Raw genomic sequence first — 18,949 nt, forward strand, 5'->3', positions numbered from 1 at the left:
CGCGTCCGCTCCGTGCGCTGGGATGCCCGCGGCGAGGGGCTGTTCATCGACCAGGCGCTCTTCGAACGGGAGCTGCTGGGCGGGGGGCCCGGCGCTGCCGGGGAGGCGGAGGTCTTCAAAACCAAGAACTTCGGCAGCATCATCCGCCAGCTTAACCTGTACGGGTTCCACAAGCTGACGATGGGGCCGCCTGTTCCCGCGCTGGGGCAGAGGCTGGGGCCGGCCGCGGCGGGGGACAGTCCCGACAGCCCCGATGGGCCCCGGCACCACTTCTGGAACCCCCACTTTCGCCACAACCGCCCCGACCTCCTGGTGAGGATCAAGAGACTCACGAAGGCAAATAAGGAGAAGCTGGACGCTGGCATGAAAGTGCCCAGCCGCCTGCTCGACGACTTGCAGCACATTGTTGGGAAGGGACTTGTTCCTGTCGCCCTCGACCCTCGTCGAGTCCAACGGGAGCGGTGAGACCGGGCGGGTCACCGGGGCGCGGTGGGTGAGAGGGTGGCATGGGCTTAGGAAATCGGCACTGCCCTGGGGGAAAGAGCTTGCCTGCCCTTGCTGCTGGCTGCTTAATTCACATGGTGTAGGAAGAATGTCGCTCTTACGGGGGGTTGAGCTGCTGCCAGTAAGCAAAGGGGAATGTAATTATAGATTCCTACAAATGCACTGCCTATGTATATACACAAATATCAACATATCTATCTGAATATCCAAATAGCTATAGCTGTATATTTCACAGGTTCTGTTTGTATTATCTGCAATAAATGACTTGGTTCATGTGTGTTTCAGTGTGCCCATAGACTACAGCACCAGCAGGGACCTAAAACTAATATACATGCCAAATTGTCGCTAGATAAAAGGTGCAACATGCATCCTTCGGTATGTTTAAAATCTTAATTTTTATTTTTTTTTTCAAAAAAAGTTGCCCAAAGCAGCACAAGTTCCTTGTGCCTTGAAAAAGAAAAGAGGCCAGTCAAAAGAAAATTCTGCAACAGTTCTGCTTTTTGCATCTTGTATTTTCAGCTGTGGGAAACTGTATACAACATAGAGAAGAATGGAAAGGAGAAAGGAAGACTTTGAGATCTACTTTAGAAAGACACTAGTTTTCAACGAACTCAAAACAAATTCAGGAAAAAAGTTTAAAGAAAAGTCATGAGTTATCTCAATAAAAATGTTGCGTGAGCTATTATTCAACACATACTGGTTTTCTAAAATTTAAATTGTTAAGTAACTGGGCTAACATGTGGCCTACCTTAAGTATCTGAAAGACTATTTTCAGCTTTCATCCAACAAAAAGTTCCCCAGCCCAGGATGTGACACATGGTAACACAGTTACCTGACCCAGCACTGGGATGGCTGAGGATGGGCTGAGACTGATGTGACATTGGTGCCCTGTGCTGGCACAACAGGGGGAAAGAGATGAGGCAGTCTACAAGATTTTCCTGATCTTGGAATGGGAATGAGCTCAGAGAGCCAAAAGAGTTTTTGTAAAGCTTGTGCAAAAGGCTGTGTGTGATTCACATCGTCAAGGGAGCTGTTTCTCTGAAATATGTACGGACTGGCTGCAGCCAGCATCGCCTCACTGCGCTCTGCTCCACACAGGTAGACAGTTCCTACCCAAAGTCAGTCCTCAGTCCATGTTGTCATCTCTCTCTGCTAAGACCATATCATGATAGTGAGGAGCAAATGAAACTAAGTAAGCCCCTCAAATCTGTAAGGCTTTCGTTAGAGGCTTAGGTACAATAGCCAAACAGGCACTTAATTCACAGGCATGAGATGTCCTTCCATGAGTTTGAAAATCACTGAGTCCCGATGTTACCTAAGGGTGCCGTGTGTCCTCCAGATCTCACAGTTGTTGTGCCAGACTCAGAAAGAAAAGCTGGGGTGAATTATATAAAATTAATGTGTTCATGGCAGGTACTGTTAGAGAAGATTCTATGGCTTGTATGATTCTGTATGGGGTTTAGACTAGATGGTCATAATGCTGATTTCTGGGCTCAGCTCCCGTGAATTAGAGCCAAAAACTACATGGATGAGCTTCTTTAAATACAGCTTTAGAAGTCTGGTTAGAAGTCTTGTTGCAACAGAGTTCATCAGTTGTAAGTCACTGACCTGTTTTTTTCTTTCCTTCTGGATATTCTCATAGTGGACATAAATGAAAAACTTTTAGTCAACACCGTCTTTCTACCTTCTGCCTGGTGTGTCCATGGCAACCCCCTGTGTGAGGAAGATGAATGAATGAAATTATCACGAACCATAGTTACGTGCATCTGACATGGTGAGGCATTTTAAATACCTCAAACACACATTTCTCTTCTGTGGGAGGTACTCATACCTTAATTGTACTTAATGCAGACATATATTCTAAGGCAAAGAGGGAGGGAAGGAATTGGGAGGGTTCTGTGTCAGCCAAGCTTTTAAAAAGCACACCAAAACAACAACCCAAGCACACCAACAACTGTGAAAATTGCATGTCTGTATGTAGAGAGAGGCATACCATGAACAGTTGATATAGCCAGAAAACTGTTGCCAACTTTTCCAAGTTTAGAAGACCCAAATATCTGAGAACATAAAACCTTCAGTTAATTTTTTTCGCAGCATATTCTGAGTTGGAAGGGACCCATAAGGGTCATTGAGTCCAACTCCTAAGTGAATGGCCCATACAGGGATCAAACCCACAATCTTGGTGTTACTAGCACCATGCTGTAACCAACTGAGCTAATCTCAGGTTTTGCTTATCGATGGAGCAGTCATGGTGTTGCCCTGGAAACTAGTCTTCATTTAATCTGTATTCTGTATTTGAATTAAGATGTTTATAACCACCAAACTAGCTAATGTACAGTCTACACTGTTTCAGGTTTTCCACCTCCCCGGACCAAGAATGGAAATGTAGGTAGCAAATGCATGTGGATAAAGGACTTGACACTTTGATAATCTCTGTGCAGGAAATTTCCAGTGGCCAAGATGATGTGTGGTCATATTTTCTCTCTGGAAAAGAAGTGGAAGTTGGATGAGCAACACCACAGAAAGACAAGGGAGATTGGGAGAACCTTGTCAGGCTTGCAAAGGAAGAATCAGGGACATACCTACACACCACACTATGAAGAAGCAGAAGCAAAACTCACACCTGGATGTCTGTAACAGGCAAGGCTGCCTAATTTAGACAAAGGTGCCAGCAGGGATGAGAGAAACATGAAGGAACATTCTTAAGTGCCAGCAAAGAAGTTGGTTATATACTCTGACTTACGGAATAGGCTGTCCCTGACCTGACCAGCTGTCTGCTGCAGGTCCATGCATCACGGTCAGACTTAGAGCAGAAAGAGCATTGTCTCAGTGACATTTTGGCTCTACTTGAAGTCAGTGGCCAAAATACTACAAGCCTCAAAAAGGTTAATTCTCACCTTCAATCTGTAAACCATCTATAAGCCATTTAAAAAATACAACTTCTTAAATTGTTGGACTGCCTTTAGTGCTTTCACTGCCATGTCTGCGTGGCATTTTGATAAAAGCACCATAGAGTCCAGCTGATGGAAGGAATATAACTGTTATAGTATTACTGCTGACAAAAGGAATGTAAACTTCCCCAAGATCTGATTGTCCCACTCTGGAATAAATAAAGCATAACGGCACTGTCATCTTTGTTTTTTTTCCTGAAATGTAAAAATCACAACAGCAGTTTTGTTCCTGTAGAACACACTTGGAATTCCACACTTGGAATTCCAAATGTTCATTAGCTTTAAATCTCTTCTTAGAAGCAGCCACACTAGAACACTGCCTACAGCAATAGGTGAGGCATTTTCAGAGAAAGTATGCACTTTGCACTTAGCAGATGTTGAGAGACACTCTTTTTTATCAGTACTGATAACCAAATATGAGGCGTAATTCAAAAAAAACAATCAAAGAAAGACTGACTAATATTTACAGGTTTGAATTAGGCTTAAATACATTACTGTGGGTTTTAAGAACCCATTAATAGGAATGTAACTACAGTGCTTTGCCATTTTTCTTTAAAACAGGGTTTTTAAAAATTCTGATAAAATACAGGATGAAAAAGAAAAAAAAGGCTAACAAGCTGTAGTAAACTTTAATGTATGAAGATTGTATTCAGCCAGTTTAAAGTGTGTATTTCTTCATCATGGATTGTAACAGGTATATTTTTGTGTTTTCTTGTGACTGTTTCTTTTCCCCTTAAAGCAACAAATATTTCATTTGTAATGCTTATTTTATTATAAACTTATAGAAAAAAGCTATACAATATATATTAGATTCTGCAGAAAATGAAAAGTTCTGTAATATATTGTACAAATGTAAAAAAGGTATCAGAAATAAAATGTCAGTTTGTGAATCCCTGATTTTGTTTCTAACAGTTTAAGCATCCGTAGTGTCTTTGTGACAACGACGTCAAGCCACAGGATCATTTTATTAAGTGATTAATTCAAATCCATCCTCTTTTTCAGCAGAAAGTGAAAGCACAGCCCATTGTTACAGCAGTGTCCATCAAAACAAAGCAGAATTTTGATTTCTATTCATTATGGTAGCTTGAAAATGCTAAAGCAAGTTACTGAAGATATTTGCTGACTCCTGATATTGACTGCCTCAAGTTCACATTCAGTGGTATTGAAACTGGATTAAAACTTTTAGAGCTCTGCTTACATTGTGTCTTGACCAAAATAGTTACACCTGCAAAATGACAGATTACTGATGAGACTGATAAATAACAAATGATAAGCTTTGAAAACATTGACTGTGTTAAGAATTACCAGTGAGCTGGGACTGACAGGAGTAATTTTAATAATTTCAGTAAGGTTACTCAGAGGATATTTACATCTGTTTAAGTTCAGCAGAATCAGAGCCTTAATAGTTCAGTTCTGAGAATAGCTGAGAGTGCAGCTGAGAGGAAGCACACCTTGCTTGAAGGGTCTTCATTCCTCTTGTCTCCCTTTACTTAGTCTGCACTGTTGCTTGTATGTACTTATGACGGGGTAGTTCCTACCACGCTGCAGTCTTCTTGCTGGCACAGGGCTCAAACTCTCTAGAATTGTTCCTGGAGGCTGTATGCCTTTTGCTGAGCTTCAGTGACTATGAGTCTATGCAATGGGCCAGCTGAATGCTTGTCCAGAGTCATTTGGATGTGTTTTGATTGTTCAGCCTGTTCTGCCTCACCTCTGCCACCTTTAAAGCTACTCCACCATGTGAGGGTAGATTGGAAAAGCCACTACAAGTCATGCAGCAGCCACTAGCCCCTTTTCAAGGTTTTATGTATTCTCTTCGGCTGACTCTATCCATGAGGCTCCAAGTCTTTCCCAGCATCCAGATGGCCAGAGAGAGGATACCTGGTGCACATGTCAAGACTAATGCTTTCCCTTTACTCCACAGCTGGGTTACTTGTTTTGTCTCTGGTTGGACGTTGGTGCCAACAGCAGAAGAGCTGTCATATTTGCTTCAGCCTCTAGATGCCTCGTCATTTTCTGTGCCTTTCCAATTACCATGTCATCTAGCATTTAAAATGACATGCTGGACAGGCAAGTCCAAAAGTAGATCCCAATTAGATGCCTAACTTCAGACAATTAGTGACAGCTCAAACTTTCTTATGCATCTGCTGCACTGTGTCCTGGGTTGGAAAACAATGTTTGAGAATTAACCTCACAAAAAAAGTCTGTTCCCCTTGGATTGGTTATCCAGTCCTATTCCTGTAGCCACAGCAGCAATATGATAGAGAGCACTTACTCCTACTGGCTACAGAACAGAGCTGGGAGAAAGAAGTATGACTGGTTCCTCCTTTTCCTTTACCCCCAGTTGCTGTCATCAAATGCCTTGAGAAGTACTGGGTTTCAGGATACTATTTCATCAGAAAAATCCTTACATGCTTGAAAAGCCTGCTTCACCAAGAACCGGTGAAACCACCCAGAAGGAGACTGACTGCCCCAGTGATTCTTGGGGGCATCTCGCTGCTGGTCTAAGAACTTCTGAAGGCTGTTGAAACAATAGCTGTTTCATGGTCTGTGGCTCTGTGCTCTTTCCATAGGCCAGTTCTGATTGTAATGCATACCAAGCCCATTTCAGAGCACCAAATCCTGGAAACCCTTCAGTTTGGAGTACTCTTTACACAACTCTCCCCGTTGCATTTTGTATCCCAAATGAAACATTTTGGGTAATCCCTTTGCTGTAGGCTTTAGCTGGGTCTTTGAGCAGCAGCACTGTCTGAGCGCAAGGCACCTGCTCTGGGGTAGCTGTGGAAGCGGAGCCGTGTCATGGTCAGAGCCATGTGGCATGGATACTGCAGCCCTCTGCCAAGAGGTGCTGGCTGGCATTATCAGATGGGCTGTCATGTAGAGTCTGTGTTCAGCAGTCTGTGGTCAGAGTGGGTAAGACCTTGATGCCTTCCGCTAAATCTGCACTCAAGGACAAAGAGAACATCCCTCCCCAAGGGAGCTGTCACAGCACAAGATTGACAGAGTTCCGGAAGACTTTGGACAATGATGTCAGGAACATGGTGTCGTTCTTGGGGTGGTCCTCTGCGAGGCCAGTAGTTGGACTTCGATGATCCTTGTAGGTATTCTGTGATTCTATGAACATGTCACACAGGCTTTAACTGGTGGCTTAGGGGGATATGTGGTCCTTTGGGGTTGTGAGGGGTTTTGTTGGTTTGACTTTTTTTTCTTTTTGAAAAATTCATCCTGGATGTGGGTTGGATAGGAACTCAGGCATGAAAGGAAGGGGAGTTGTAAGAGGTATTTCCACAGGAACATGGGGCAAAGAATGTTCTTCTTTCTGTATCTAACACCAATGATGGTTTTTAAGCACTTATGGCACTCTGAACCATGGAAGTGATTTGAAGAAGAGAGAACTAGAGAAGGGAGAAGGAATCACAGCATAATTTGTGTCTGCCTTCTCAGTCAGAGCTGAGCACCACTGGCTTGGAGCTGAGGAAATTAATGGGAAATAAGTGAAGCAACCCATCACAAGATCTTCCAACCATCATTTCATGTTTAGGTGGAGTTTGAGTGACTTTAGGCATTAGCATATGTAGGGTGTGAAAAGTAATACATATTTTCAAGTTAATGAAACAAAGTTCAGTTTTGGATTACTACCTGGATCATTCCTTTGGCTTAGTTCCCATTAGCTGCATTGATTTCAACAAAGCAAGACTGCAGCATTTTCGTATCACTCTGTCCCTTGTTGCATGTCTCCTTTAGATGTTACACCAAGCTCCCTGTGTTCCCTCAGTGCTATGAATGTGTGCACACAGTTTGTCCCTGGTGAGTTACAGCCAACACATGCACTCCTTGCTGAACTTTGTTTTTCAGTATTCTCCCCACAATATCCACTACAGTCACTCAAACAACACAAACTCAATATGAATTTGAAACATCAATCAGGTGTATGTTGAGTGGAGTATCAAGCATGTGTCTGTTGAGTGGAACATCAGGCTTGTGTTTATTGCATGGAACATCAAGCATGTGTGGAACATCAAGTGTGTGTATATTGCATGAAACATCAGGTGTAAATAGGAATTGCAAAGAAGTTAATAATTTCATCATATTCCAAATTTTTACATACAGTACCATTATTAAAGCAAAACATATTAAGGAGATAGATATATATGTATGTATGTATGTATGTATGTATGTATGCATATATGTAGCAGTAGCTGACCATCCAAAAAGGATCCCACCATTGATGTTCTCTGTCTTTCTTCACTCATTCAAACACATGATGTATTTCTTCCACATCATGATGGACAGTAATCAAAGCTTTGTCCGTTTTCTTGAACTTGCTTCAACAGCAGCTTTCTTATCAAGGTGAGATTCATTACAACATGAGTATCAAGTGATAAGATGTAAAAGGAGTTTAGTAATTAAAATCACATCCCATAATTTCAATGATGTTACAGACCCAAACATTAGAATGATTTCTTGGATCCACAGCAATGTTATCTATAAATACAAAATCACAAGGGGTTGTCATACAAGTGCATCCTTTTCCAATATATACAAATATGGTTTGAGAGGGTTTCATTGGGACGTATTTCAAAATGATAAACCGTTTTTTCAGTATCAGGACAAATGTCTTGGGCTTTGATGGCGTTACATTCACAAATAAATCCTTCTTGTCCCCTCATAGCACATGCATTAACATCAGTGGTTTGCCATTTATTTCCAATATGTTGGGCCCATGCTCTGTGTTCCAGGGGATAGACAGCTCCATTATGATTTAATCCTGAAGCAATGGTATGGTTTGGCTCATCGTCTATACTGACACAGGTACTACAATGTGCACTGTGCCCAGCATTTACAGGGAGGAGAAGGGGAGCTTGCCCTGCCAGCCCCATCTGCTCCCAGCAGGAGCACTGCACAAGGTGGGCATTGGGGAACAGCTCCAGAACAATGAGCTGCCTGGAGCAGTCTCTCCCCACACCCTTCAGCTGAGGGAGCTCCTGAGGGGCCGAGGGAGCCCCTGGGGGAGCCGCGGGGCCCTAACATCAGCTTACTGCTGCTGGACAGCTTCCACATATCGTGTGGTAGATGAGGACCTGTCTCATGAGTCAAGTACAAAGGGTAATAGCGAATGGGGTAACATCAGACTGGTGACCTGTCACTAGTGGGGTTCCACAGGGCTCCATCTTAGGCCCTGTGCTCTTCAGCATCTTAATAAATGACTTGGACAGAGGACTGGAAGGGATACTAAGTTTGCAGATGACACAAAACTGGGAGGAGCTGTTGACTCCCTCAAAGGCAGGGAGGCCCTGCAGAGTGACCTGGACAAATTAGAGAACTGGACAATCAGCAACCATATGAACTCCAGCAAGGAGAAGTGCCGGATTCTGCCACCATCTGCTATGGGGCAACACTGGATGTTTGTACAGATGAGGGAATGAGATGCTGGAAAGTAGTGCCATGGAAAGGGACCTGGGGGTCCTGGTCGATGGCAAGTTGAATGTGAGTCAGCAGTGCCCTGGCAGCCAGGAGGGCCAACTGTGTCCTGGGGGGCATCAGGCAAAGCATCACCAACCAGTCGAGGGAGGGGATTGTCCTGCTCTGCTCTGCACTGGGGCGGCCTCACCTTGAATATTGTGTGCAGTTTTGGGCACCGCAGTATAAGAAAAATAAGAAATATTAAGCTATTAGAGAGTGTCCAAAGGAGGTCAATGAAGATGGTGGTCTTTATTGCAGTGATTGAGGTCACGTGGTCTGTTCAGCCTGGAGAAGAGGAGACTGAGAGGAGACTTCATTGCAGTCTACAACTTCCTCCTGAGGGGAAGTGCAGGGGAAGGCACTGATCTCTTCTCTCTGATGACCAGTGACAGAACCTGGGGGAATGGTCTGAAATTGTGTCAGGGGACGTTAAGTTTGGTTATCAGAAAAAGGTTCTTCACCCAGAGGTTGATTGGGAACAGGCTCCCCAGGGAAGTGGTCACAGCACTAAGCCTGACAGAGTTCAAGAGTTTGGATGATACCCTCAGGCATAGGGTGTGACTTTTGGGGATGGTCCTGTGCAGGGCCAGGAGTTGGACTCAAGGATCCTTGTATGTCCCTTCCAACTCAGCACATTCTGTGATTCTGTAATTCTGTGAAAAGCCCCCCAGCCGTACCTCTCCCACAGGGGCTCTGAAGATTAAAAATGGCAAAGATCAAGTCAAGGCTTCTGCTGATAGCACTGTCCTGCTGCTAAACATACATAACAATACCCTACAAAGGTAGTTCAGGGACTTGTCCAAGAGCACAGACAAATGTTGTGTGAGAGAAAAAATAATAAATCTTACTGCACTCAGGCCTTGCTCCCCCTTTAACCTTTCTTATGATTCTGCTCTGGTTGTTTAAATTAACAGCACTTAGTAGAGATTGTACTTTTAATGAGGACTCCCTATGGAAATTGGAGAAAGAGATTCTTTTTGAAAAAAACTATAAAAGAACATTGCATAAAGAGAATATCATTACTGACACAATGCCTAGAAGCTTCAAATAAAACAGTAAAGAATGTAATTACCTGTTGTTCCTTGTGTCCAACAGAAATGCCATTATGAAAAAAAATATAGGGAACATAGGATAAACTACAAGGAATAATCCATCTCTGGCAAGTGAATGATTTCTTTGTAGTTTCAGCCTGTAACTTATGGTTCAGTATTGTTTCAAAAAAGACAAAGGTATGAAATGTTGGCCATTATCTCCTGCAATAATGAGATATCCCCCAAAAGATGCATGGGAGTGTTTATAGCACATACGCAGTACCTTAGGGAAAGTGCAGTCTTGCATCACCCTTACTGCTATGGATTTTGCATTATAGAGGCATCTCAGTGATTCTGCCAGATAATGGTGGCTTATGGCTTCTCTGAATAGATTATTAGATTTATTTTTTTTCTGCTTGAAATTTTCCAACCTTCCAAAGCAATAAAAATGGTGGACTGACAGCATCAGTCAGTTAGGAGAACTAACTGGTTGTCATGATGGGTTTTTTTCCACAGCTCACACTGCATGTTTTTACGAGGCGGAAAGGAAGGCAAGAGCTGTTATGAAATGGAAGCTCTTGAAAAAGTCCTAGTCATCACTTTTGTAGAGGAATTTTCCTTCTCATTGCATAACTAACAAATAGCAATGAAAACACAGCCATATTCAGTCCTATAGTACTTCTATTACTCAGATTTAATATTTTACTTAAGAACCATCAGTTATGATATCATTACCATAGTATCATAATTTGTTAGTCATTCTACATTTTGTAACAATAACAAGAAATTCTCAGCTTGGCTTATGTACAGTGAGACTTCTTGAGATGGATAAATTTTACCTCAGGTGTGATAGTTTATGTCTGGAAGTAACATCAGAGGTAAGTAGTGCCTGTGGTAGCTGATAGCTCTGAACTGTTTGTTAGGTATAACCCTACTTCCGAAAGGAGAAAATCGTGAGTTTGTGGAGACAAACATGTGAATAAGAAGTATTTTTTCTGGGATTTTTGTTGAAGAAAAATATGAATTAAGTAAGTCCTGTTATGGATCTGTAACTATTGTCTTTTGATGGCAGTCTCACTTTTGTTTGGGTAAGCTATTTTTTGAAGCTCTTGCCCTACATCTTAGAAAAAATAAATTCTATGCAGTAGGACCATAATGCTGTTGGGATGGTGATCTCTGACTTGGAAACTTCTCTAAAGAAATAGAAAAGAGAAAAGACTACAAAATAATTTATCAGACATAAATTTAATGAGATATTCAATATTAAAAACCAGAGGGTATTTTATAGAGATTAAAAACAGATATGAATATAAAAATATAGAAAAATACACACACATAGGTGTGTGGGCGAGTAGGTGGGTGGCCAAAGAGGCCAAATAGGATTGTTAAAGCAAGTCATGGATTCTTAGTTGTTGAAGCGCTTGAATAGTTTGTATAATTTCTTTCTCTCCTCTCCTGGAATGTGATTCCTAGGAATGTTTTATAGTCACCACCTTGATAGGCACAGACAGCACAACAGGATTCCACTGCAGGAACCCATGCAGAAGGGTTATAGGCCTAATGGTAAATCCAATGGAAAATTCTGCTTACAGAGTCCCCAAAAAACTCCAACCATTTAGCATTTCAACAGTTCATCCTGCCAGAATATCAATGCTCAAAATAGATTCTTTAATGGGGGAATTAGCACTGTCATGACAAATGGGGCAGTATTTCCTGTGTTAAAGTAACCTTGGCTTGGAGGGTGGGGGTGGGATTTCCCCCCAAGCCACAGATCTATGATGTAGCTTCTTTATTAGTTATATCACTATGCAATACAGTAATTTCAGCCCCTGTATCCACCAGAGCTAAGACAGTAAAGTTCCCCCCGATTGCCACTTTATAGTTAAAGCAACATAGAGGCATCAGTTCCCCTTACATTAAGAGACTACAGTGGCAGCAAAACTGTCATTTCTCCTGTTTTGGCATTTGCCAGGCAGTGCCTTGAGGTAAGGTGGCAGTGGGGTGGAAGGGGAATAATTTCTTTATATAGGTACTAACTTGGTGATGGTGAAATATTTCTAATGTTGCAATTCCCTCTATTTCTGATTGTGGGACACCAGTTTGTTTCCCTGTCACCCCTAAGGTAGCTCTTTTCTGGTTTTGCAAGCTTATTTTCATCCATCACCTGCACAGCTGGTTCCAAAACTACACCCCCCATGTTTCTCAAGGTATTTGCTAGGGCACCTATGCCTACCAGTAGCACTCATGACTTCTGGTACAATCAAGTGTTTAAGTGAAACAGGTCTTGCCCTTCTCAAAAGATGCATTTTTATACTTGTCATTACTGTTGCTCCATCCAGACTAGATCCTGTAATCAACACATGAGCCAACCCCATCTGACGCAGTAAACTAATACCTTCTTTCATTGTACACCAATTTCTGAGGGATGACAGTAGTTTGGCAGTATCTGCATATGCTGTTAAAATTGCTGCACACAGCCATTGGTACGCAGGAGGCACAGCAATATCCTGCCCACCAGGACCCCTGATATTTCATAACTGAGCATCTGTTGTATCTGATCATCACTGGCTATAGGGCATAATAGATCTTTTTCACCCATTAAGAAGTGGATGGGTGCAGCACCATCATCCCAAGCTCTCAAAATCCATACCAGCATTCTTTCCCCACTCCTTTGCCGATAGAGCTCTGAAAATTCCCTTAACTCTTTTGGGCTATAAGTGTATGTGATCTGTACCCCTCCATCTGACACATTCCACTGCCTCTCCACCTGTATGAGGAGTTGCACTTGTACCACTTCCAAATCTGTTAAATCTGTCTCAAACTCAGAGTCCGAAGACTCACTCCAGATATTTCCATCCCATTCCTTGTGATCCTATGAAGATTTCATAGTGAGAGCAGGAACCTTTCTTTTCCCATATTTATGCCTTCATTTGTTAGCAATACATGCCTCCAGCCATTCTACAGTGCATTACGGCTCATAGCACCCCTCTGCTGAGTAGTAGTTATTTCTTGTGCCATCAACTCTCCATCCTGGAAAGTCCTGACTTCCAACTCTCTCATTTTGCTCTGCAATGCCATAGGTTCACAGCTGAGAACTCTAAGATGGGTAGCTATTAGCCATCACTCTGCATGCACACACCATCCTCTTCCTTCTTTCCCTCCCCTTATACACTGAGCATGATGTCATAGGGTCTGGAATATCCCTTTAGTCAGTTTGGGTTACCTGTCCCAACTGTGTCTCCTCCCAACCTCCCGTGCACCCTCAGCCTCCTCACCACCATGGCAGTATGAAAAGCAGAAAAGGCCTTGGCTCTGTGTAAGCAGTGCTCAGCAATAACAAAACCATCTCTATATTGCCCGTGTTCAGCACAAATCCAAAACACAGTCCCCCTACCAGCCACTGTGGAGAGAATTAACTCTACCCTGCCAAAACCAGCACATCATCATGAATGAATGAGAGCTATTTCATTTTAGCCCATGTTTCCCCAGTGCTGAAAGGGGTTTCCTATTCTGTCTTTGAGCACAATTAAATTAGACAAGAGTTAAAAAAGAGAGAACTGAAAAGACATGAAAGAACATGAGTAAACAATGGAGTTGTTTGCATTGGTTTTCTCTAAGAGGGAGAGAATTGATGTACCAGATAAAAGGAAAAAAAAAAGAAAATAACCTTAAAATGAACTGCCTAAATCAAATCAAACCAAACCAAACCAAATATCCCCAACGTTTTTGCTTATATACAGAGCAAACTTGATACAAAATCCATGAGGTGCACCAAAAATTTTGTATCAAGTTTGCTCTGCACATAAGTCCAAAGATGTGCAATTTGAAGCTGGAGGAGGAGGCATCAAACTACCCTCCCCAGTGCTTTCACAGCCTAGCCAGTGCTGCCTCCCTGTCTGCACCATGACCTCTGCTGCTGAGTTGCTTTGGACTGCCTTCCCCATTCTCTTGCAGATCAACCAGATCAGTAGACTTTGGATACAGGAGATTTCCACATTTGGGTCTGGTAGAGCTGAATCAGGTGGACACTCACACTCATCCAGCCTGATGGATGTGACTGCTTCTTTTACCATCTCTGTGTGTCGATGCATGTGTGCATTCCAAGGAGCCAACACACACCAACACACACACAGAGATTTACACAGTTGCTACAAACCAGGTTGACATCAACAGAGCAATGGCTTTACTAGCACCCAGGTATCCATAACCACCATATGAACATGAACATGAACACAGTCCAGTCCTTTTCTGTTTTTCCAGGTGATCCAGATTGGATGTTTTCTAGTGAAACGTAAACACACCTTCGATCCCGAGATTCATAAGCACTGTTTACAGATTCCTCAAATAACAGTATAGAAATTAATTTAAATACATCCCTGTACTATTTGTGGCTGGGGATCAAGCTCCGTACCCAGTCCTTGGTGCAAAGCTTGGGTCTTTCTAGAATCATGTCTTCTGGGTCATGATAGAGTCCAGTTTCAAGTTCCCTGCTGCACTGTACAGACTCAAACAGAGGGATCCCACTGGTAGGCAGCCTAAAACACTTTACACTTCCAACTGCTGTTCCCAAGATATGTAAGCCCCCCACTGCTCTGTGACCTGTGTTCCCTTCTTCCACTGCACCCTTGCCTTCCTCTCTGACCAAGCACAGTTTCAATCCTTTGGAGTGATTCCTTCCCATTGTGTGTGCCTGATGTGTCTGCCACAGCCTCATTTTGCAAGTACCCTCTGTGAAAGTCCTTGCCTTGCATGGGATACTGAATAGGGCTGAAAACATGGTTAACTGTGAAACTAGGAAACTTTATTTCCACAGCTAAGTTAACTTCAGGATTTGCATGCATGCAGAGGAGGAGCATGGGCAGGACAGAGCAGGCCTTTGGCACTGAAGCTGCCTTTGGATCAGCAGGCACTGCCCCAGAAGGAAATGGTCATGGTCCACTGCAGCCTGCACTGGATCCTGTTCATCCTGCTTCTCTAGCCAGTTTTCTCCTTAGGGCCTGTAGGAACTCGTGCAGCTGAGTAAAAAATTCCATCACCTGCTGCAGTGGGAGTGGGAAGGAGCTAAACCAGCCCGATGGTGTTGGTGTTGGTATTGGTGTTGGTATTGGTGTTGGTATTGGTGTTGGCTTCTGAGAGGGGTTTGAGGCAGTCACAAAATGACTCCATGCCCTTTTATCTGATTGCGGGTCTATCTGGGCCAGGATCCAGTCGTAGAAATACTGAGTGGAGGTGTAGACTCCAGGCTGGTTTGCTCTTGCACAGCCTTTTCCCCAGCTGGCCAAGCCAATGAGCCAGAAGTAGGCAGCATCGTCATCTTTGCACACCAGGGGACCACCGCTGTCACCCTGCAGTGGAGCAGAGACAGTTAAGTTGGTGTCAGGTGGCTGCTGGCAGCACTAGGGCTGTCTCCTTCTCTCTCATAGCCCCTGCCAGAGCTGTATTCCTGGCAGAGAAAGGCTCTGCTCAGGTGCTGGAGCCTATAGAACTTTGGCTGGGAGCAGGTTGTGGGCTCTCTCTCATCTCTGCACAGGGATCCTGGATTTACAGAGGATGGACATTCCAGGGTTAGCATCTGGATGTCTGGGCTGCCAAGAGCACTAGACGGGCTTTCTGGGCAGAGTACCAGCCTTGGGGCACTGGGCAAGGGCCTGCAGATGGGGAAGGGGAGGGAAGCCCTATCAGCGGTGGGGACCTGGGGCTGGGGCAGTGACTGGCCAGGCAAAGCAGATGCTGGGCTGTGTCTGAGCAGTGGTGATGGGGCTGTCCATGCTGCTGGGGGCTGAGTGGCTCCTACCTGGCAGGTGTCCATGGTGCCCTGTGGGTAACCAGCACACAAGTTGTGGGTATGGATGGCCCCCGTGTACCACCAGCTGCTGTTACAGAGCTGGACATCGATGAGGTGGACCTTGGACTCCTGCAGGACATCACTTGGTCTTTGATCTATGAGCACAGACAGGAATGAGCACCCAGCAGCACCCAGTTCCCTTCACTTCCTTATCTGGGGGTGAAGCCCTTCCCTAGGGCTTCCCTAGGGTTCCCTAAGGGGGACACCATGTTGTCATGCTGTCCCCCTTCTGTCTGGCTTGGGAGAGTGGGCCATCTCTCTGGACCATCTCTCCAGAGGCATACATCCTGCAGCCTGATTCTGGCTTTGGCCTCTGTAGCTGGGAACCGAAACCCATCTCCCTGGTGTTCCAAGCTTGCCCTCAGGGCACATGTCATTTTTGGGAACCCACCTCTTGCAGTGGTGGAACCCCAGCCAGCAATGTAGCACGTTTTCAGCTCTGACACTCTCAGTGTGGCGTCAGGCACACAGCCCAGCTGTATGTAGTGGCTGCATGGGACTGGCTGGTCCAATTCCAGCAAGGCAATATCATTCCTCTCCTCACCAGGAGTATAGTGTTCATGAACCTGTAGCTGTTTAATCTGGCGCAATTTCACCTCAGGGCCCAGCTGAGTCAACCGGGTGGCCCCGATCACCACACGCCACATGCTGATGTTCCTGGGAGGCAGATGGAGAAAGGGATGAGAGAGAGCATAGCCACGTGCTGCAACAGCCCAGCAGTTCCCTGCCTTCTGCTTCCCAAGACAGGAGAGCAAAGCAGTGCTACAGAGGGTGTGACTGCTCTAGCATGCCATAGGCTCTGGCAGTGTTGAGCTGGAGGCTGCTAGGAAGCAGTAGCAGGAGTGCAGCCTTCTCCCTGAGCAGTGTCTCAGCTGGGCTCTACAATGCCCAGACACTGGGTATACTGCAAGGAAATGGGATAGGAGTAGCATGTAGTGCTGCCAACTGGGTACCTGCTAGTTTTGTGGGGATATCCCTGTTCCCTGGTCCTCCTTACTTGGTGTTGATGAAGCAGTGGGCGGCTGTGAGGACCCACTGTGTGCTGATGAGGGACCCTGCACAGATATGCCCTGTGCCTGGTTTCTGGGCATCCTGGATGCTGACAATGCCAGGCCAGGCCCCTGGCTGGACACCTGTGCCACCCCCGACACTCAGTGTGCTGTCATCAGAAGCCGTGGGGCCATAGTCATAAGTCATGGGGCCGTAGGAAGCAGCCATGGGCCAGAGCCCGCAGGTCCCTCTGTAAGAAGAAAGTCATTGCTGTTGTGCTCAATTCCTTGCTGCTGCTCAGGCTGAAGGTCATCTGACTTTCCTCCCCACATGGCATTGTTTGCATGGCCAGCAGGGCACGTGTCTATCTGCCCATTTCTGTTTGAGTCCTGCAGACAAGTTGTGCCAGCAATCTGGGCGCTGTCAAGGAACTGAAGCTCCCACATGAGGTTCAGAAAGCTGTGATATGGCTACAGGGGACAGGAAAAACCCAGTAAGGGTTGCCCAAGCTCCCCTCCCAGAGCCTGAGGCCCCTTACCTGCAGGTGTCCCATGTGCCAAGCATGGGCTTGCACATAGCCAGCAGGACAAGGAGGCACAGCAAATTCATTGCTGCCAGTGGCGCGCCTCAGCTGCAAGGAACGAGGGCTCATTGCCTCCAGTGCAGCCACCAGCATAGTGCCTGCAGGCCCTAGGGCTGATGTCACAGAGTGGCTGATTTGGTGTTCTAGGCACAGAGGCCTCGAGGGACTGGGTAGGAGGAGGGGGAATAGAGTCATAGAATCATAGACTGGTTTGGCTTGGAAGGACCTGTAAAGATTGTCTAGTTCTAACCTCCTTGCCACAGGCAGGAACATCTTCCACTAGAGCAGGATGCCATCCAAGACCATCCAACCTGGCCTTGAACACTTTCAGGGATGGGGCAGCCACAGCTTCTCTGGACCGTCTGTGCCAGTGCCTCACCACCCATGGGACTTCCAAGCAAAAGGGAGACAGAAGGTAGGATTGGAGAGATTCCCAGTGAATGCTCTGCTGTCAGGATGCGGGTATGCAGCCCCAAGGCAGGCAGCAGCATGTGCTGTAACAGCTTGTGGGAAAACACCCCGTGTGCCATCATAGCCTCTTTGGGAAGTTCACTGACACCCTGCTCTCTGGATCACTTTGCCACCAAGTCCTTCCCAAAAAACATACACCAAAGAACATTACTACTGCAGGCAGTATGCATGTGTTTGGGTGCTGAGGAGCCAATCTTGTTGTGGCTATGCTGGGCAAGCAATGAAGTGCAAGCATACCCAGTAAGCCAAGCAGTGTCAACCTTCCTGCACAAAGCACAGAGAAACAGGTGCAGCACGGTCCATGCTGGCCACGTCAGTCACTGCAGCACCCTCTGGCAGGCTCCACGTCCTTGCCCTCTATGAGTTCTATTGCTGTTCTGGGCCCACACTGACAAGGGCAGTTGTGGAATCTGGGATGCTTAGCCAAGGATGTACAATTAGAAGCTGTGCACAGGGAAGGATGATCCTGCTCTCAGCTCCACATGCCAATCTCAATGCCTTTGGTAAATCCAGTACCAGCCTCATCAGACTGCCTGCTACAGCTCTGTGGTGGAGCCTTGCTCACCTGCTGGACTGCAGGGCAGTCATGAGAGAAAAGCAGGAGCCAGCCACATGCACTGCATTTGCTGAACAGTGCTAGGTCCCTGGAGGGTAGAGACCAGTGGCTCTCTTCTGGTGTCTTCTCGCAGAAGCCACCCCTGCCATTCTGCCCTGTCCCCCTTTACAAGACCTTGCTACTTAAACCCAATGCTTGGTTGAAGAGAAGAGCCATGAGAACAACGGAGAGATGGTAAAAAGGGGTGTAGAGAAGAGACTGAGTCTGGTTAGCTTCTCAGAGAGAAGGTAAAAGATCAGGAACTTGGCACAAAAGGAGAAGCCAGCATGGCAAGAAATATTTCATAGACTCCAGCTGGTGTTAGGTAAGCTGAAATAGAAGGTAGGATGGGGTTTTGTTGTTTTGGTTTTTTACTAGTAGGTGAAACTACTGTTAAGGCAGCTTGCAAAAGTGAATCAGGGAACCTTGTTGAGCGCCCTTTCTCGGGTGAATCCTTTTTCTCCTGGTTTACTTTAAAGAAGAAGGTCAGTAACATTTTCCCAAGTGGTCTTAATGGGT

At 45.3% G+C, this 18,949-nt stretch overlaps 2 protein-coding genes across 2 annotated transcripts; one reads left to right on the forward strand and one right to left on the reverse strand.

Annotated features, from left to right (window-relative positions):
* The first annotated feature begins 6 nt into the window (after positions 1-6).
* Positions 7-1,137, forward strand: LOC108639236 (heat shock factor protein 5-like). Its single transcript, XM_029958985.1, has 3 exons — positions 7-461; positions 790-879; positions 1,024-1,137. Exons 1-2 carry the CDS (start codon positions 181-183, stop codon positions 851-853), a joined length of 345 nt encoding a protein of 114 aa, XP_029814845.1. The 5' UTR covers positions 7-180; the 3' UTR covers positions 854-879; positions 1,024-1,137.
* Positions 1,138-14,762: 13,625 nt separating this feature from the next.
* On the reverse strand, positions 14,763-17,460 carry LOC103755674 (acrosin-like). Its single transcript, XM_008921644.2, has 5 exons — positions 17,320-17,460; positions 16,789-17,031; positions 16,183-16,448; positions 15,741-15,886; positions 14,763-15,291 (listed from the first exon to the last, which is right to left on the reverse strand). Exons 1-5 carry the CDS (start codon positions 17,388-17,390, stop codon positions 14,908-14,910), a joined length of 1,110 nt encoding a protein of 369 aa, XP_008919892.2. The 5' UTR covers positions 17,391-17,460; the 3' UTR covers positions 14,763-14,907.
* Between the last annotated feature and the right edge of the window lie 1,489 nt (positions 17,461-18,949).

This window comes from Manacus vitellinus, unplaced genomic scaffold (genome assembly GCF_001715985.3).
Source record: "Manacus vitellinus isolate BGI_N305 unplaced genomic scaffold, ASM171598v3 scaffold_18_pilon, whole genome shotgun sequence".
NCBI classification, from domain to species: domain Eukaryota; kingdom Metazoa; phylum Chordata; class Aves; order Passeriformes; family Pipridae; genus Manacus; species Manacus vitellinus.

Bases quoted from the DNA above. Each gene is read 5' to 3' on its own strand.
- LOC108639236 (XM_029958985.1), top strand. From the start codon at position 181: ATGGGGCCGCCTGTTCCCGCGCTGGGGCAGAGGCTGGGGCCGGCCGCG. The intron at 462-789 runs GTGAGACCGGGC...TGTGTGTTTCAG, and splicing joins CGTCGAGTCCAACGGGAGCG to TGTGCCCATAGACTACAGCA.
- LOC103755674 (XM_008921644.2), bottom strand. From the start codon at position 17,390: ATGAATTTGCTGTGCCTCCTTGTCCTGCTGGCTATGTGCAAGCCCATG. The intron at 15,887-16,182 runs GTGGGTTCCCAA...CTGTGCTCATAG, and splicing joins GGGTTCCACCACTGCAAGAG to ATCAAAGACCAAGTGATGTC. The intron at 15,292-15,740 runs GTAGGAGCCACT...GCTCCACTGCAG, and splicing joins GCACCATGGACACCTGCCAG to GGTGACAGCGGTGGTCCCCT.